General features: G+C 40.8%; 1 protein-coding gene across 1 annotated transcript; it reads left to right on the top strand.

Moving 5' to 3' along the window:
* Positions 1–294: 294 nt before the first annotated feature.
* Positions 295–18,557, top strand: SERPINB5 (serpin family B member 5). The gene is made up of 6 exons (XM_062200293.1): positions 295–462; positions 3,039–3,176; positions 6,109–6,226; positions 9,587–9,729; positions 14,420–14,587; positions 18,165–18,557. The coding sequence occupies exons 1-6, from the start codon at positions 295–297 to the stop codon at positions 18,555–18,557; spliced, it is 1,128 nt and encodes a 375-aa protein (XP_062056277.1).
* Positions 18,558–19,748: the final 1,191 nt, after the last annotated feature.

The following is a 19,748-nucleotide window of genomic DNA, read 5'->3' on the forward strand; positions in this document are numbered from 1 at the left end:
GCCAAGCTGAAGCCAGGAGCCAGGAACTCATTTCAGATACCCTCCATAGGTATCAGGTGCCCAACTATCTGAGCCATCGTCTGCTGCTTCATGGGGTGCTAGAATGAGAGTCGAGCTGGGATTTAAACCCAGCCATTCTGATATGGGATGTGGGCATTCTGAGCAGTGTCTTAACTGCTGTGCCAAAGCCCACTCTTGAAATAGAATTCTTATTGTGTTGGAAGAATACAGTTAAGAACACTTTAAAAATGCTTTGGGAATTAACCTCTCCCTTTTCCTTGGTTCCAGGCCACGATGGATGCTCTACGACTGGCAAATTCAGCTTTTGCCGTTGACCTGTTCAAACAACTGTGTGAAAAGGAGCCTGCGGGCAATGTCCTCTTCTCTCCAATCTGTCTCTCTACCTCTCTGTCACTTGCTCAAGTAGGTGCCAAAGGTGACACAGCAAGTGAGATTGGACAGGTAAGACCCAAGCCTTGTTTCTGTTAGAACCCATGGGCAGTGCCTAGGGGAAATGAATGGAGACTTTGTGGTCCGAAGGGCTCAGGATTGAGAGCTGTGTCATTTCTAGGATTCTCTTGATCTATTTTTAAACATGAAAGCTCCTTTGAGTGTCCTGCAACCCATGTTTAAGATAGGCACCAGGGTGTGATGGAGAGCCCGGGGGTCTGCTAAGTAATCCCAGGATGTCCTTACACTGGTGGCTACAGCAGTCACGTGCTGTTCTCCTGTATTATAATGATCTGTCGCGATGGTGTTTATGAGATAGATGTTCCACTGCAAACACCTTGACCAGAAAGAGGATAAACCTACATGTCTACCCTATTCTGTGACAGAAAAACACTCTACCTTACCATGGAATTTTCTTGCAGGATCAGGCTTTGAGATGCAAGAGCAATTGTGTTCCTAGAATATATCCTAGAATATATCCATGCTTATTTTAATAGAAATAACATTTTAGACATCTGCCTTCAAGTAACATGGGTAAATGAGGATATGAATTATGTTTACAAATGTTTTGGGATACTCATGAGTGTCCCATTTCAGAAGCATGGGTTATGGTGCTGTTTTACACACAAATATATACACACACAGCTATGCTTAATTGTCTAGTTTGTTAGGCCTTCAAGTGAGATTATTTTCCTGGTTGTTATATTTTAAGTTCTCATGTGCTTTTAGATAGTAGTAGGTGGATGTCCTTCTAATTCCATCCCATTATTAATCTTAGGTTGATTGTTTTAGGTTAAAAAGAATATTTCTTTGCATGAGCTCAAAAACATTTAAAAAGGGAACATCTTAAATTCACAAATCCTCCAAAACTTTGACCCACAAAATCTTATTTAGATCAGGATTAAGAACTTGTATTTGAAATTGAGTAGAACTTGAAGAAAAATCTTGTTTGAGGAAGAGGAACTACATTTTGCATCTGTCCTGTGAACTCCCCAACCCTACAATCCTTATCCCGTATCCCATTCCTCATTTCTCATCCATCAGTGGAGAAAGACCTGAAGGAGCTTCCTTGTAGTGGATCCGCTTTTCTTTGTAAAGGGTGGTTTCAGGACATGCAGTTGGATCACACAGCAGTACCTGGGCACTTTAGTTTTCTGATCTCCTTTACCCCTCATTAGGCATGAGAGTTATACCCTGCCTCAGACTAGCCAAAAAGTGACCATGCAATGCTGAGACTAGGTGCAATGTGCTGGGTCGGTGACGTTACCTGAAGTGTGACTTTGGAGCATGGACACTGGGTTATGGAACAAAATTAACAACATTTAAGGCTTCCAAATGATAGCTTCGTTGTATTGAATGGTTTAGAATATTACCCTAAGAATAAGTGACATTTTAGGTGTTTTACATATTTGCAGCCCTCATAACAACTCACACAATTAGGTATTGTCCGTCCTTTTGACTGAGGGGAAAGTGGGACTCTGGAGAGCTGGACAAGATTGCATTTCTGGTAAATGAAGGATGGATTGAAAGATAACGCTGTCCGCCCTAATTCACCCAGGGCAGCCCATCATTTATTATAGTTGCTCATCATAAATTATGCATCAGTTGTTGACATCTGTTAAAACATCTGAAAGGACTACATAGATGCTGGGTAAAGGCACCTCTATCCTGGAATCTAATACTGGCTTGATGATTGTTTGTTCGTATTCATCTCTCTTGTGGTCTCTAAATTGCGTAGAAATTATAACCCATCTTCATTTTGTTCCAAGTTTTGAAATCCTTCTGAGTGAGCATAGGAGGCATCACTTTGAAGAAGGGCACATTTTCCCCCATGGTTCATCAAGAAGAGGAGCTTAATGCTATTCTTCTTCTTTTTTAAAAAGATTTGTTTGTTTATTTGAAAGGCAGAGTTACAGAGAGGCAGAGGCAGAGGCAGAGAGAGAGAGAGAGAGAGAGAGAGAGAGAGAGAGAGAGGAGAGTCTTCTATCCACTGGTTCACTCCCCAAATGGCAGCAATGGCTGGAGCTGAGCTGATCCGAAGCCAGGAGCCAGGAGCTTCCTCCAGGCCTCCCACGTGGGTACGGGGGTCCAAAGACTTGGGTCATCTTCTACTGCTTTCCCAGGCCACAGCAGAGAGCTGGATTGGAAGTGGAGCGGTTGGGACTTGAATCAGTGCCCATATGGGATGCTGGCACTGTAGGCTGCGGCTTTACCCGCTGCACCACAGCGCTGGCCCCAGTGCTATTATTTTTCAACTGGGGACAATCTTGTTCTCCCTTGCACACCCTGGGGACATTTAGCAATATCTGGAGACATTTTTGGTTGTAATGACCAAGGGGAGGAGAGCAGCTGGCATCTAGTTGTCCAGGGATGGTGCTAAGCATACTGCAAAACCCAGGACAGCTTCTCCACAAAAGAGACTCACTAGCTTGAAATGTCACTAGTGCTGGGGTTGCGAAGCCTGGCTTTATGGAACAAGTGAGCAGGGGCTACCACATGCCCAAAGAAGCTGACCATCATCATGTACCCAATACAGTTGGAAGGGGCAATGCTGTTTGAGTAAAGTTTTTGTTTTTTTCTTTTAACAGGTCCTTCATTTTGAAAATGTCAAAGATGTACCCTTTGGATTTCAAACAGTCACATCTGATGTCAACAAACTTAGTTCTTTTTACTCATTGAAACTGATCAAGAAGCTCTATGTGGACAAATCTCTGAACCCTTCCACGGTAAGCTGTTTAGAGAAATTAGCAAGATATAATTTTTTTAAACCAGGAGTAGCATTTCACAATGGTAGACCAATAGCTTTTCTCAGTGAAAGTGATTTCCAAGCTGTTCATTGATGGTTTGGGACTCCTGAAAATAAATCAATCTTAGCAGAGGGGTTGAATATAGAAATCGACTGTAGTCACATCTTCTAGGTCAAAATATGTGAATCTTGAGGGATTCCCCTCTCCCTCTCAAACACTCACAATTACTATTCCTCTCTGCATTTTTTTTTTTTGAGACTGGAGAATATTAACTCTCTAATAAATGTACTTGCATTTCCATAGTCAAGGGAGTTCAAGACAGCTCACGGTTTAAACTTCTTTTTCCCCAAATAGCAGGACATATGGCCTGGGACGGTGTTGTAAACTCTACCTCATGTGTTTGTATATGCACTGTTCTCTTGATGTTATTAAAAATCCAGTAACAGTAACTATGAACTAACTTTTTATCAGTCACAAACTGGTTTTGTTTGCTTTACTAGGCTTATGAGATGTTATCTATATGAAGCATCTCTTGTTATTCAGGTTCAGTCATTTCTTGAAGCAGTCTTATAAAGAATGCTATGGTAACCTTACATTTGACCCAAGAGAACATCATAATATTTTTACAATCTGAATTAGAAATATATAGGCAACATTATAGACTACATGGAGGTTCTCCTACTTTAGTAATACAGAATTGATTCAGTTCTCACTTGGCTAAAAGACACCGGTTACTACATATTGTTGTGAGTTTATTCTTGTTGCTTGAAGAGATGTATACACATTTTTTTTTGTTGTTCCAAAAATCATCTGGGAAATCAAACAAAATTGAAATGTGAGTTTGGGCACAGAAACATTTAAAAGCTCTCTAGGTGATCCTTAAAGAGCTGCTCAATACATTCTTGTTGCAGGCAGTGAGGACAATGGAGGCCCTTCATCTTGCCGAGATCTTTAGATGTTCTTAGGGGGGCACTGGTTCTCTAAGGCTATGCCAACAGTTGCTACCAAAATTGGGCTGCAGTTAACTCAAGCTAAATTGACTAAGATTGTAGCTGCTCTGAAAATATTTATGGAGCCTTGTGCTTGGAAGTGAAGTGACATGACATTTAATCAAGTTAAATTTAGTGTGGTTGAAATTCCATTTTACATTTGGAATTTTTTTTTTAAACTTTTATTTAATGAATATAAATTTCCAAAGTACAGCTTATGGGTTACAATGGCTTCTCCCCTCCCATAACTTCCCTCCTACCCGCAATCCTCCCCCCTCCCACTCCCTTTCCCCTTGGAATTATTTCAATCAAATTAAGAGTAGCAAGGCTTTAGAAAATGAAGAAAAACTAATTTATTTTTTATTTATTTGAAAGGCTGAGAGATGAGTTGGGGGGTGGTTAGAGATCTTATAACTGCTGGCTCATTCCCCAAATACCCACAATACTGGGCCTAGGCCAGGATCCTGGTACTTAATCTAGGTTTCCCAAGGGGGTGGCAAGGATCCAAGCACTTGAGCCATCCCCTGCTGGCTCCAGAGAATTGGAAGTGCAGCTGGGACTCACACCAGACACTCCAGTATGGGGCACGGGCATTCCAAGCAGCATCTTAACTGTAGGGAGCCAGATTGGAAGTAGGGCAACTGGAATATGATTGGGCGCCAACCTGGGATGCTGGCATGACAGGCAGTGGCTTGACCTGCTGTGCTACAATGCTGGCCCTCAGTCCTTCACTTTTAACAAGCATTAGAATCAGAACTGCTGCTATGTTCTCTTTAGCACTGTTTCCAACTTTAATGTTCAGGTGAGACACCTGGAAATCTTGTTAAAATGCACATTCTGTTCCAGTAGCTGTGGGGTGGGGCCCGAGAGTCTTAATTTCTAACCAAGTCCCTAAGGTGTGTAGAATACTTATTGAATAAGGATGAGTTTTCTGCTCATAGTTCTCTTTGCTGTACATTTGCTCTATTCTTTTTTTAAAAAGCTTTTTCTATACTTGGAATTCTTTTTTTTTTCTTTTTAAAAAAGATTTATTTACTTATTTGAAAGTCAGAGTTACACAGAGAGAGGAGAGGCAGAGAGAGAGAGAGAGAGAGAAAGAGAGAGAGAGAGAGAGAAGTCTTCTGTCCGATGGTTCACTCCCCAGTTGGCTGCAATGGCTGGAGCTGCACCAATCTGAAGCCAGGAGCCAGGAGCTTCTTCTGGGTCTCCCACATGGGTGCAGGGGCCCAAGGACTTGGGCCATCCTCCACTGCTTTCCCAGGCCATAGCGGAGAGCTGGATTGGAAGTGGAGCAGCCGGGTCTTGAACCAGTGCCCATATGGGATGCCAGCATTTCAGACCAGGGCGTTAACCTGCTGTGCCACATGGCCGGCCCCACATTTGCTCTATTCTAATATATACAAGGACATTTCAAAAGTTCATGGAAAAATGGAATTAAAAGTATGAGTTTATTCTGCTACAAAAATATTTGAAATCCATTTGCAGTTTTTTTTTAAAATACACATTTCCACTTATTGCGAAAAAGAGTTCTTTGCACCAAAATAACTTCATTTCCCATAAACTTCATGAAGTTCTCTCAAATATATATATAAAACATCTTAATGTTTCTGAAATTGGAATCAGTATTATAATTGCATTTACTTGTATTTAACAGTGTTAACATAGTGTTTCTTTTATTTTCCCAAAAGATAATACTAAATTGTTGGATGCATTTGATAACTGATATTATCGTTGATAAAGTAAAACATGTAATACAAAGAAAATTCACCGATTTCCACAAGGTTTCAATTCATATAGTGTTACCAGTTTTGAAAGTGTGTCCATGGTAATACACATTTAAGTATTTTTGTTAGAACAGTGTGATTCAATAGCTTAATCAGGAGTTTTAAGGTTTGTGATTTTATGAACTGGATGTATTGCAGGAGTTCATTAGCTCTACAAAAAGACCTTATGCAAAAGAATTGGAAACCGTTGACTTCAAAGATAAATCGGAAGAAACCAAAGGCCAGATCAATGACTCAATCAAGGAGCTCACAGACGGCAAGTACCCTTTCCTTGTTCTGCTCGCAACTGCTGAGTAAACACACCTTCCCTTCCCATGAATCCTTGCTCCAAGAGTAAAACGAAATCAACACAAAACAAAAACAAAAACTTCTGGAGGATTCCTGGGATACTCTTGGTAGACAAGCTAAATTCAAGCAAGTGGACAACTTGGGTTTCTGGGCATTTCTTTTGCTTGATGCCATCACTTGGCAGACATGGCAAGGGCTTCAGTTTGAGTCTGCTTTGACTTGCTCTTTGTGGAGGTGCCAGAAGCCCTTGCAGAGTCCCAGCTGTGCCTCTCACCAAGTCTGACCTTGGGCAAAGCTTGAGGCCAGCTTTCCCGTTTGGAAATGAAAGGGCCTGACTACAACTTGATGAGCCTTGAGACCAACATCCGTTAAAAAAAAAATCACACACTTATAAAGACAAAAAGGAGAAAATGTCTTAGGCAAAAAGACATAAGGAAAAAAGTAAGCCATGGTATGTAAGTTTGTCCTCAGTATCACAACTATGGGCATTGTGCCCCAGCCACTCCTGGGGTCCCATGGCAGCACCTACCCCATCCTGCCTCCTGCGTGGTGCTTCCCTGGCCTCTCCTCTCCTAGACTCCTTCTGTTAAAATTTCTTCCTGGAATGGAACTGGAGCAAAGATGATTTTGATTGCTAATCAGTCACCATGTCCTCTTTCCCAGGTAATATATGCGTATTATAGTGTTTGCACAGGGAGGAGCCCACAGGGAGGCAGCACGTAACCACGAAGAACTGATTCTTAGAGCACTTGCTTCCTGCCTTGGGAGCATCATTCTGGTCAAAGGAGACACACTTCCTGGCAAGGGGAGAACACTTCTGGGCAAGGGAGACACACTTCCTGTGAGGATCACCGGGCCCGGAGCCGTGCTGTGGGCATGTTCCTCACGAATGACAAAGACCCATCATGGCTGTAACTGCGTAGCATGAGGTGGAACTTAGGAGACGTTCAGGATCTGGGTTCAAATTCAGATACTGCCATTTTTATCAGATGAGGTATTTGGACACAGAATCACAATTTATTCAAGCGTAAAGCGTATCATATTACTTGATTTAATTTTTGCGTGGCTGTGAGGATTAAATTTGATAATATGTACTAACAGATGGTAGCCACACAGGTATATGCACATACACACATATTATAGAAATGAAGTTTCTTTGACTTCATAGTTGAAGAAAAACTTTGATATAATTAATACCAAGGTAGGCAGAACTGATAAAATTATAAATAAAAAGCAGCTCCCGTTTAAGTAATGTAATGGTTTTACTTTAGAATTGGTAATTTTCTTTCAAAAAGCCTTTTTTAAAAAAAAAAGATTCATTTATTTATTTATTTTGAAAGTCAGAGTTAGAGGGAGAGACAGAGAGACAGAGAGACAGAGAGAGAGATCTTCCATCTGCTAGTTCACTCCTCAGATGGCTGCAATGGATGGAGCTGGGCCAGGCTGAAGACAGGAGCTAGGAGCATCATCTAGGTCTCCCACGTGGGTGATAGGGGCACAAAGAGTTAGGCCATCTTTTGGTGCTTTTCCCAGGTCATTAGTAGGAAGCTGGATTGGAAGTGGAGCAGCTGGGACATGAACTGGAGATCATATGGAATGCTGACATCACAGGCTGTGGCTTTGCCTGCCAAACCACAACACAGGCCCATCAAACTGCCTTTTATTGTAAAATCTTGGTACATTTAAGGTTTTTACCTAGATGGTAGTTAGTGAAAAGACTTGCAAATTTGGAGTCAGAAGCTCAGAATTTAAGTTGAAGCTCTATTATTTATTGACCCCTGTACTTCCTTGTTCAAGTTTCTTCAATAACATTTTGCATATTTAACTCATGATACAAGCAGTGGCAGGACTGGTTACATGATTTTTAGGGTCCGTTGCAGAAATGAAAATGCAGGGCCTTTAGTTAAAAAATGTATTAAGACTTTCCAAACGATAAGAACCAGAACATTAAACAAACGCAGGGCCCTTCACATACATGTCTCAGTTCCCCTAAGTAAATCTGAACATAAATGTGAAAATCAGAGATTACATAAATGAAAATCCTTTGTAAAACTATCAAGTACTGGGGCTTGGGCTATGGTGCAGTAGGCTAAGCCTCTGCTTGTGGTGCTGGCATCCCACATGGGCCCTGGTTCAAGTCCCGGCTGCTCCACTTCCCATCCAGCTCTCTGCTATGGCCTGGAAAGCAGTGAAAGATGGCCCAAGTGCTTGGGCCCCTGTATCCACATGGGAGACACAGAAGAGTCTCCTGGATCCTTGCTTCAGATAGGCCCAGCTCCGGCTGTTGCGGCCATTTGGGGAGTGAACCCATGGATGGAAGACCTCTTTCTCTGTCTCTCCCTCTCTGTGTCCGTAACTCTGCCTCTTAAATAAATAAAATCTTTATAAAAAACAAAGAACTATCAAGTGTTATTCCAGTGCATGGAGTTATTTTTATTAATGTTTTATTTTATTTTTTGAGAAAGAGAGTGAGCACTCAGGAGAGTTTCCATCTTCTGGTTCACTTTCTCAACACCCATAACAGTCTGGCCACCAAAGCTGGGGCCTGGTCACCTAATCCAGGTTTCCCGCATGGGTGGCAGGAACACTACTTGAGCCATACCCTGTTGTTTCCAGAGTCTGCATTAGCAGGACCCTGGAATTTTGAGTGAAACTGAGACTTGAACCCCAGCAATCTGATATAGGGTATTGGCATCCCAAGCAGCATCTTAACTACTAGGCCAAATACTTGCCTGAAATTTTTTTGTATTGGTGGATTATCACCATTGAATTGTTTTGGCTATTGGATATGTGAGCTCTATAATAATTATAGTTGTGATTGAACTGGTATTGCATTTGACCTTGAAGCAAACAACCTGCCTGCAAGGAGTCCAACTGGGGAAGGAGCGCAGAGCTGTGAGGTAAAAGGGAAAGTTCCATGGCCTTAGACATGCTTTCTAGCTGAGTGGATTGGGGTTTCCACTTAGGCTCTCTGATCCTCAGTTTCCTCAATTGTGGGATGGGAACAATGATCCTTGCCTTAAATGACCATTGTGAAAAGAGGGAGATAGTATACATGAAAATGCTGAGCAGAGGGCCAAGTGTGAGGCAAGAGAGCGTACATTTTTGTTCAGGAGTCATTAAGACCAAGTCTCATATTCTAGGTTTGTTAAGTCTGGTGGTGGTGAGATGGAAGGAGAGATAAGTGGCCATTTCATATGAGATGATCTGGGCCATGAGGCTTACATGGTGTGGTTATAGCAAGCGGTAAACACCCCATGCATGTAAATGTAAGATGTAGTTTGGAAGAATAATTTTTCTATCTGTGGTCTTCTATAATTATTTGCAGGCCACTTTGAGAACATTGTAGGTGACAACAATATAAATGACCAGACCAAAATCCTTGTGGTGAATGCTGCCTACTTTGTCGGGAAGTGGATGAAGAAATTTCCTGAATCAGAAACGAAAGAATGCCCTTTCAGAGTCAACAAGGTATGTGGGCAGCAGGTAGTGGTGAGAGGATTCCAACTATACATCTGAAAAATTGCAGCAGTAGATACGGGCACATAATTTATCCTAATGAGGAAAATGATGGCATGGAAGGCAAAGTGTTTTCCTGGGATGAGCAGCTGTGAGGTGACAGAGAAAGAAAGAACCATAAACCAGATGCTCCTCCCCTCTTTTACAAGAAGTTTTTAGGGTCTGAGTTGAGTGAGACTTTATGGAACTTGTATCTCCGTGGGTAAAGCTAAACTATCAACTGGAAAATAGCTGCAAATATTTGGGACCTTCATCAAGAAAAGAAAACAAATAAAACACTACTGTCAAAGGCCTTAGGATTATCATAAAACCTGACAATTTAGAAATTTTGTTCCTTATTGATTAATTCTGATATGACCTTATTTTCTCACCTATTGATAGTGAGGTATGTGCTTCTGGTATTTTCTTTCATAATTTGTAAGGTACTTTCTGGTGATTCTTGGCTGTGCAGAAAAAGCATAACTTCCTCCTCTCCATCACTGGGAGCCATCATGGGGAAGAATGAGAAGGCTGTTTGACATAGTAGTCTCATTAATACGGTTGAGGTAGTTGTGTAAAAATGAATTACTAGAAATAGGTAAGATACATCCTTTGTCAATAAAATCAAAGAACTGAAACTGGGGAATTGACCTATTCCATTAGAGAACCTTAGGAAACATACAGGATAGCATGATTTGGTGTCATTTGGTGGAATCTGGTGTGGTAAGAACTCAGACGCACAGCAGCAGCACAACAGGTTAGCACAGTACTTGAAGGTAGCTTATTTACTTTGTAGTCCTAGGCATCAATTTCAACTTTCAGGTTTCTCTTAACACCCAGAGTACTTAGCATCAATTGCTTTTATTTTTTCCAAGTACAGAAACACCTTCTTAATGCTAGAACCAAAGAGGAAAAGTTCTTCAAGATACGGCCTGCACCTGGATTAGCTGGCTTCCATTACTCTTGCTTTGTTCCCATGGAGTTTTTCTTCGTGTTACTCCTCCCACTCCCTTACATAATTCGATCTTCTCCTAGTGCAAGGACTTAAGGGTAGGGACATGCTTTATTCTCTTCAGTGTTTACAATCCCTTGCACAATAGCAAATGCTTTACAAATTTGTTGAATGAGTGCTCAGTCATTCTGCAAGGATCATTTTGATTAAACAGTCATCATCAGACAAAATTTGGTTGCTGTTGTTTGCATTTTCATTGGGAGAGGACAATAGCCACTATTCCATTATTGCTCCTTACCTACTCAAAATAATCCATGGTTGTTGTGGGGTACTGGGGAGCCAGGATGCAGGCCTCATTTTGATTCTTGTTCCTGGCTGCAGTGGTCTTCCTAATACTGAATGCTAGGACTAGGACTGGCCCTGAACACCGCAGATGGTCTGAGATGCTAGGGACACAACATGCGTCTCCTCAGGTTCTGCATTTTTTTCCACACACAGCCTCTTGCTGTGGATGGCTTTTGGACCTAATGTCATCTTTTATTTGGAACTGAAGTGGATCATGGCTTTACCTTCCACTGGGAGGTGAGGAGGTATGGGTCCCAGTGGCCTTAACTGTGTCCACACTGTCTTGCTGGTCATAGAGACCCCCTTTGGTACATTCAATTAGTGGTTGGATGTCTACCTTGAGAAGGGCTGGCAAAGATAAGTGAAATCTGAAATGTATTGCTAAAGGTGTTTCTGTTAAAGCACCAGGGCTACATCACAAAATGTAATTAGTCAAGTGAGTAATTGAACTTTTGTGTCAACCACACCAAGGAGTGTAGTTTTTACATGTAAGGAAGTTTTAATGAATGTCTTCTGAGAAGGGAGGAATTATGAGTGCTTTATTCTTCTAAATAAATCATAAAGCTACATTGTGTCAGATCCTGGAAACCCAGACTCTATTAATAGAATTAATAGATGTTTGAATTAACAAATATTTCACTTAATAAGAATATAAAATACCACCCAGGGCTGTGTGGGGATACACCCTCCTTTTGAATGCAATTGCTGGTACTTTTCCTTTGATTCCTTTGAATTGCTTTTGTCAGCTCCTAAAATTGTTTTTTAAATTTTTAAATTATTTATCTATTTATTTTAAAGTTTCATTTAAAGGACATTACTTTCTTTTTTTAAAATGATTTATTTTATTTATTTGAAAGAGTTACAGAGAGAGGTAGAGACAGAGAGAGAGAGGTCTTCCATCCAATGGTTCACACCCCAGATGGCCGTAATGGCCAGAGCTGCACCAATTGGAAGCAAGGAGCCAGGAGTTTCTTCCGGATCTCCCACGTGGGTGCAGGGGCCCAAGGACTTGGACCATCGTCCACTGCCCTCTTAGGCCACAGTAGAGAGCTGGATTGGAAGAGAAGCAGCAGGGACTCGAACTGGCGCCCACATGGGATGCTGGCGCCCCGCTGCACCACAGCTCTGGCCCCTAAAGTTGTTTTTTTTTTAAAGATTTATTTATCTATTTGAAAGTCAGAGTTAGAAAAGGGGAGAGGGAGAAGGAGAAGGAGAGGGAGAGGGAGAGGGAGAGGGAGAGAGAAAGAGAGAATATTCCATCCAGAAGTGGAACAACTGGCAATTGAACTGGTGCCCATATGGATGCTGGCATTGTAGGCAGCAGCTTTACCTTCTACGGCACAACACTGGCTCCAACTCCCAAACTTTTTGTGGGACAGGACTGAATTTTGTCTCATGTCCTGTGGCGTTCTCTTTAAGGAATATACTAAATTGGAGTAGTTATATTATTAGAAGTTTAGTGCCTTTTCTTTTTATATATTTATGGATTTTTACATACTTATAGGTATGTATTTTCTGGGATAAATAGTCTTTACTTAATGATATTCAGAGGATATATCCTAATTTGTGTTTTGGGAAAAGGGTTTATTGTGCCTGTATTCTGCTGATGAATGAAATTCATGACAGATTTGGAGGCTACAACCGTATGCATATCCAGAAATGACTAGCAGTATAACCTGATGGATAACAAACCCGTTTTTTCTTTAGGAGAAGTAAATGAAAGGCTTATTAGTTAATTTCAGAAGTAGAGTGTCTTTCTGTCCTAATTTAGTTTCTGGTTATATATGGAATTGAGGTCTTCAATTATTTATCAACTAAATGTTTAGTGAGTAATTGCTATATGTTGGCATATATCAACATAATAATACATACTTTCTGCTTTGACTATATTCTGGTTGGAGGGGAGGTTGAGACTGTCATGTGAATATGTCTAACACCGTGACCGGTGTTACAACTGAGGAGTGTAAGAAAGTAAAGTAAGTGAGGTGCAGCTGTGCTTGATTGAGGTGTTTGGTAAGGATCAGTTCTTTGTCCGAGATCTCAGACACGAGTTTTACTGCAGTGTTATCCCTGCAGGCCTGATATAAAGCATGAAACTTCACCCCATGAGGTTCAGTTAACAGGCAAATATCTCAATGGAAAGTGTATATCACAACAAGAAGTCACATTGAATTTCTATCAGTCTTTTACTTCTTAGTATGAATTCATAATTTTTCTTTATAAACTCAGTCACCTCTGTAACAGGGGCAGGAGTTCAGATGTTACTGTGGGCAGAGAGAAGAAAAGGCTTGGGGTGTTCCTAGAGATCAAGGCCGGGGTAGTTGAGTCCCATGGTGAGAGGACCATATAGTGTATTGGAGCTGAAAGGGATCTTGAGATAATTTCTTTCAAGCATTCTCATCTTCTAAAATCATGAAAAAATTACAGAGGGCAGTCAAGCAAACACCAATGGACCTCCCAACCAACTTTATAAACCTAACATTTTGCCTTGGTTGTTTGAGACATTTTCAATAGAAAATATAATGACAATTGCATGGCCTTTTGTGTGTCCTCTGCTGCCCCACCCTGCCTTGGGCCTCACGCTCTCCTATTCCTCTCACTTCTTCCCCAGTGGTAACCATTGTTCTGAATTTTCCAATTCCCCAATTGCACTGACAAAGATACTGAGACCCAGAGAGGTAAAGTGATTTGCTGAAGGTCACATCTGTTTATGTCACACCTGGGACTAGAACCCAAGGTTCTTAATACTGCGTCTCTGCTGCTCAGATCTGAGTAGTTGCCAATGCGGGGAGGAGTGGGTGACTCAAACTGATGGTGGTATTGTTCTGCTGTAAGCTAGGTATTTAAATTGGGTATTTTATTAGGAAAAACTATACAAATGGATATTTGCATTTGAGCTCAAATTTACTTTTAAGTCAGCCCAACCAAGAGTAAAGATCTCATAATTATAGGCATTTATTAAGACTAACTTAAACTTTGCCAACATGTTGAGTAAAGGTTTTATGTATGCAACTATGGTATTACATATAGTCATATAATGTATGAAATGAGAAATTACAAAGCACACAGTGACATTTCAAAGGAAGCCATAAGCTCTTCACAGGATGTCTCTGATGGTTTGGGTGCCGTTTGGATCCAAGTGGGTGCATTATAAGCCTTATTGACACACAGTTATCTCAAGACCAAGGCTGTGTATGTATGTGTATGTACATATGTGTCTCTATGTTTCCATACAGACTTGTGTGTGTATGTACAGTGTATATGTGCATGTATTTCTGTGTGTGTATATGCTCATGTGTATGTATGCATATTTATTTCTGCTCTGTAATTGGGAAGTAAGCAGTACAGATGTTTCTTCTTCAACAGACAGACACCAAACCAGTGCAGATGATGAATATGGAGGCTACCTTCTGTATGGGCAACATTGATGACATCAATTGCAAGGTCATAGAGCTTCCTTTTCAAAATAAACATCTCAGCATGCTCATCCTGCTGCCCAAGGACGTGGAGGACGAGTCGACAGGCTTGGAGAAGGTAAGGACGGAGCAGGTGCTCACTGGGAAAGTCTCCCCCCCGCCCCATGGCAGAGTGGTGCAGGACAATGCTGTGTGGGGCTGTGAGAAGTGAGTGGCCGCCCTGCCTTCCTTGCCACTGGTTCAGTCACTTCCAAGGATTGCAAAGTCATTTCTGGGCCTTTCCTCTTTGATATTAGGAGCAGCCAACGTTATTTTGGTACTTACATGATGCCAGGTTGCATGATCTCATTTAACTTCTACAACAGTCCAATGAATTAGAAATTATTGCCAGACTCTTATTTGCCCATGAGGGAACTGGTGAGCAGAGGGGCAGATAACTGGCCAACAGTCATGTAACTAGTCACTGGTAGATAGACTTGGGGTTTGAGCCCAGGAAGTTGGAGCCATGTTCCTAACTCCAGGCTCAAGTGCCTTCCTTATCTTCTTAGCAGCATATCACATATACTTCTTGGTCTACTCTACAGAGAACAAAAGATTTTTTCCTTTTTTAAGAAGTAGTAGGCTACTTTTAGAGTAGATTTAGAATTATAAAAAAAAGAGCAGAGAATGTAGAGACTTCCCATATAGTCCTCCTCTTCCCAGTCCTGCAGTTTCTCTATTATTAGCATCTTGCCTTACCTTTGATGAGTCAATATTGATTTATTATTATAAGAAGTCCACTGTTTACATTAAGATTTGTTCCTTGTGTTTTACATTTGTGAGTTTTTAATACATACATACACATAAATGAGATTTTGTTATACTTCAAAAAGTTTGTGGAAGGGCAGGTGCTTGGTCTAGCAATTAAAAAACTCTGGTGGGGATGCCTGCATCTCGTTTCGGAGAGCCTGGACTTAATGCCCACTTTTGGCTCCTGATTCCAGCATCCTGCTAATGTGAACCTTAGGAGGCAGCAGTGATAGCTGAAGTAATTGGTTCCTACCACCCTGGATTGTGTTCCTGGCTCCTGGCTGGGGCTCTGGCCCACCTCTTGCCATTGTGAGCCTTTGGGGGAGTGAACGAGCAGGCTGAGAGCTTTCTTTCTCTGTCTGCCTGTCTATCTCTCTGATTCCCAAATCAATATTAAGTTAAAAAATTTATTTTCATGCAAAAATTTTGAAATCATATATATTAGGGGTTCAAAAAATTTGTGGAAAACATATGCTATGAAAAAACAGTGCATGCATCATGCCATAGACTTGAAGAGCCAGGGGTTAACTGTTGGATTTCTAGTCAGGCCTCAGTTATACCTGAATTCCCAGGGGACAGTCTAAGCCAGTCCCCGTCCTACCACTGGCCACTATGTTGTATCTTCTTTTTATTAACTGGATCATGATTTCTCTCCACATCCTTCTTTGATGTGTTGTTCTCTTTCTTTTACACTGCATTTTATGCTTTGATCTCAGGCATTATGTGTTTGTCTTGGATTTTTCCTTATTTAAAGTGCCCTCATGCAAACGCCAGTGTTTTATTCATAATGCAGTTCAGTGAAGAAAACTGTATTTTGAGTTTCAGAAAGGAATATCTCAGAACACATACTGTGTGTGTCAGGGCCACCATAACAGAGCACCACATAGTGGGTGGCTTGAGTGCAATAGAACTTCATTTTCTCATAGTTGTGCGATTTACAAATCTCGGATCAGGCGTTAGCAGGGTTGGTTCTTTCCAAGGGTTGTGAGTGTTCTGTGTCTCACTTCTGCCTTCTGGAAGGTTGCTGGCCACCTTTGACACTCTTGGCAGATACTTCACTGCCTCCTGCCTTCCCCCTTGCAGGGCATTGCCCTGTGTTTGTGTCTGTCTCTGTCTAGACTCTCCTTTTGTGTAAGGACATCAGGCACTTTGGATTGGGCCCACCCTCATGACCTCATCTCAGCTAATTACACTGGAAACAACCCTGTTTCCAAATGTCACATTTGGAGGTATTTCTGTGAATTGTGGGGCACAGGCCAATCCACAACACGTTTACAAGGATAAAAAGATTCCAGTGAGTGATGGTGGATTCTCCCCGTTCTCCCCACTCCTGAGTGACAAACAGACAAGAGCATATACTTGTTGGCTCAAAACCTCTATTTTTTATAATCTTTTGATTCTAATAATTTATCTTAAATGAAACCATATCCACTGAAAAGCCGTTATAATAGATTAATAAGAGAATCAAATGGTCCCTTCTCTCATAACAAAAAGAAACACAACAGCCTGTGACCTTGCCATATCCTTGGTGTTTATCAGTTCTGTGTGAGCATGTGGGTGCAATATTGTTCCGTGGTAGCAACAGTTAACTATATCATTATCCCCTGGTGTATGTGTCCTTCTTTTGCCTCCAACCAGTGGAGAAAGGGCGAGCAGCAATTTATGATTTGCTCAATGAAGAGTGTGACGACTGAGTAATTTTGTGCTTCACTGCATCTCTCATTTTTCAGACCAGCTGAAATGGATGCAGTCACCACCTGTGATATTAAAGAACAACTCAGAGAGAGTCCAAGTTTCCATTGTAAAAGAAGAGTGACTTTAGCTCTAACTTGAGTTATTAAATTTGATTCCATGCCTATCACAACAATATCCTGGATTTCTATATAGAGAGACTATAAGAAGTATTCAAGAAATACATATAAAAACCTTTCTAATGTTATATTCATTTTACTATTGTGTATGCAACAACAAAACCCATGTATCTGCTTCTATGGCTACTTTATAACTGAAGGCAAATAAAAACCCTGCTCTCACATTCCAGTGCAAGGGGATAATTGTTGTAGGGTTGGGAGGAGAACCAAGCTGGTGGTTCACCTATACAGCTTTGAAACTGGGTTCACAAGAATACTTTTCTCATATAAGATTTTTAAAAAATATTAATTAATTTATTTTTTAAGGAAAACAAATTTCATTGTACAACCTTAGGAATATAGTAGTTCTTCCCACCATACCTGCCCTCCCACCCACACTCCCACCCCTCCTCCTCCTCCCTCTCCCCTTCCCAGTCCCATTCTCTATTAAGATTCATTTTCAATTAACTTTGTACATAGAAGACAAACTCTATACTAAGTAAGGATTTCAACAATTTGCACACACATGCACACACACAAACTGTTAAAGAATAAGTATCACATTTAACTCTCATAATACAACACATTGAGGACAGAGGTCCTGCATGGGAAGCAAGTGCACAGGGATTCCTGTTGTTAATTTAACAATTAACACTCTTATGTATGATGTCAGTGACCACCTGAGGCACTTGACATGAGCTGCCTAGGCTATGGAAACCTTTTGAATCCACTATCTCTGTCAGTATTTAGACAAGGCCATTAGCAAAGTGGAAGTTCTCTGCTCCCTTTAGAGAAAAGCATATCCTTCTTTGATGGCCACTTCTTTCCATTGGGATTTCACAGAGATCCTTCATGGAGAATATTTTTTTTTGCCTCAGTATCTTGGCTTTCCATGCTTGAAATGCTCTCATGGGCTTTTCAGCCAGACAAGAATGCCTTAAGGGCTGATTCTGAGATTAGAGTGTTACTTAAAGCAGTTGTCATTCTATAAGTCTGCTGAAGATGTTGTAACTTTATTCCTTCCTACAATAATTTCCTTTCCTTTTTGTCTTTCAGATTGAGAAACAGCTCAATTCAGAGACTCTGTTGCAGTGGACAAATCCCAGCACCATGGCTAACGCCAAAGTCAAACTCTCCATTCCAAAATTTAAGGTGGAAAAGATGATTGATCCCAAAGCTAGCCTGGAAAATCTAGGGCTGAAAACTATCTTTGATGAAAATACCTCTGATTTTTCTGGAATGTCAGAGACCAAGGGAGTGGCCCTATCACACGTTATTCACAGAGTGTGCTTGGAAATAAATGAAGATGGGGGAGAGTCCATAGAGGTGCCTGGATCACGGATCCTGCAACACAAGGATGAGTTCAATGCTGACCACCCATTTATTTACATCATCAGGCACAACAAAACGCGAAACATCATTTTCTTTGGCAAGTTCTGTTCTCCTTAAGCAGGGTAGCACAAGTTAAGTCCCTTTGGACTTGTCTACAAGCTCTGCATCCAGAGAATCGCTTTCTAAATACAGTATATTGGTAATGTTCCTGGATCAGGAAGCAACTTGTACTTTTCCTGTGTAGCCTCCACACTAATGGGCCCTCCCTTTCCAATTCTTTCATTTCCCTTGTTCTCCACAAAAGACAATGACATGCTTTTAACGAACAGTAGTCATCTTAGAGTAAAAATATTTATTTGTCATGAGGGGTCTTCAAAAAGGTCATGGAAAATGAGTATTATAAAAAATACTATGCCTGGATTTCAGTTCTTTTTTGTACCAGAAAATAAGCTTACCCTTCGACTCCATTTTTCTATAAAGTTTTTAATGTACCCTTGTATTTGTCAAACTGTCTGGGTTATTGCCAGAAATACCTTCTTCTATAAGAAAATATCTGGGGGATCTTATCACCAGAACTTTGCCTTTCTTCACCGAGATGTAGAATTTTCTAGACAATCTCATTTCCTGAAAAACTAAAGAAACTGTAGTGTATTAGACCCATAAAATTGCTCTGGCCCCAAAGAATATTGGGCATATATTCAGGCTAAGAAGTTCCCATGTTAATCTATGGGAAATAGATATTTTTATTCAAACTCTGAATTCTGAGATTTTAGAAAGGTAATATGTGATACACATGGCATGTTATGTATCAACTTCATTGATAGGATCTGAGACAGCACTGTACAAAATTTTTGCAACAAAATGTAGAGTATACACATAAAATAGATAAGTAATGACTCTAAGTAAGCCATAAGAGATTAGCTTTTACTGGCAAATGAACTGACATAAACTGATGAAAAATTTTGTTGGCAGAACATTTTTTAGATTTTTGAATGTGGGATATGGAAATATATACCTATAGTAGTGAAAGTATAAGACCCCCCCAAAAGCTCATATCTTCTTAATAATTGACTCTCATCCTTGATAGACATCCCACCTGGTCATTTAGTGGTGCTAGACTGGGGGTAGGGGTTACTAAACGGTTTTGGATGTCTCATACCAGGAACCTGAATTGACAGAGACTTTTGCAATAGCTAATAAAGTAATTTTATGTGTTGAAGGAACTTGTCTTTTTGTTTACTGTGATAGTGGGAAAATAAAGGAACCCAGCATCTTTAGAAAATATAAGTAAAGCTATGCTCACACTGT

Source organism: Lepus europaeus, chromosome 9, assembly GCF_033115175.1.
Source record: "Lepus europaeus isolate LE1 chromosome 9, mLepTim1.pri, whole genome shotgun sequence".
In the NCBI taxonomy this organism is placed as follows: domain Eukaryota; kingdom Metazoa; phylum Chordata; class Mammalia; order Lagomorpha; family Leporidae; genus Lepus; species Lepus europaeus.

Bases quoted from the DNA above. Each gene is read 5' to 3' on its own strand.
- SERPINB5 (XM_062200293.1), top strand. From the start codon at position 295: ATGGATGCTCTACGACTGGCAAATTCAGCTTTTGCCGTTGACCTGTTC. The intron at 463-3,038 runs GTAAGACCCAAG...TTCTTTTAACAG, and splicing joins CAGCAAGTGAGATTGGACAG to GTCCTTCATTTTGAAAATGT. The intron at 9,730-14,419 runs GTATGTGGGCAG...CTTCTTCAACAG, and splicing joins GCCCTTTCAGAGTCAACAAG to ACAGACACCAAACCAGTGCA.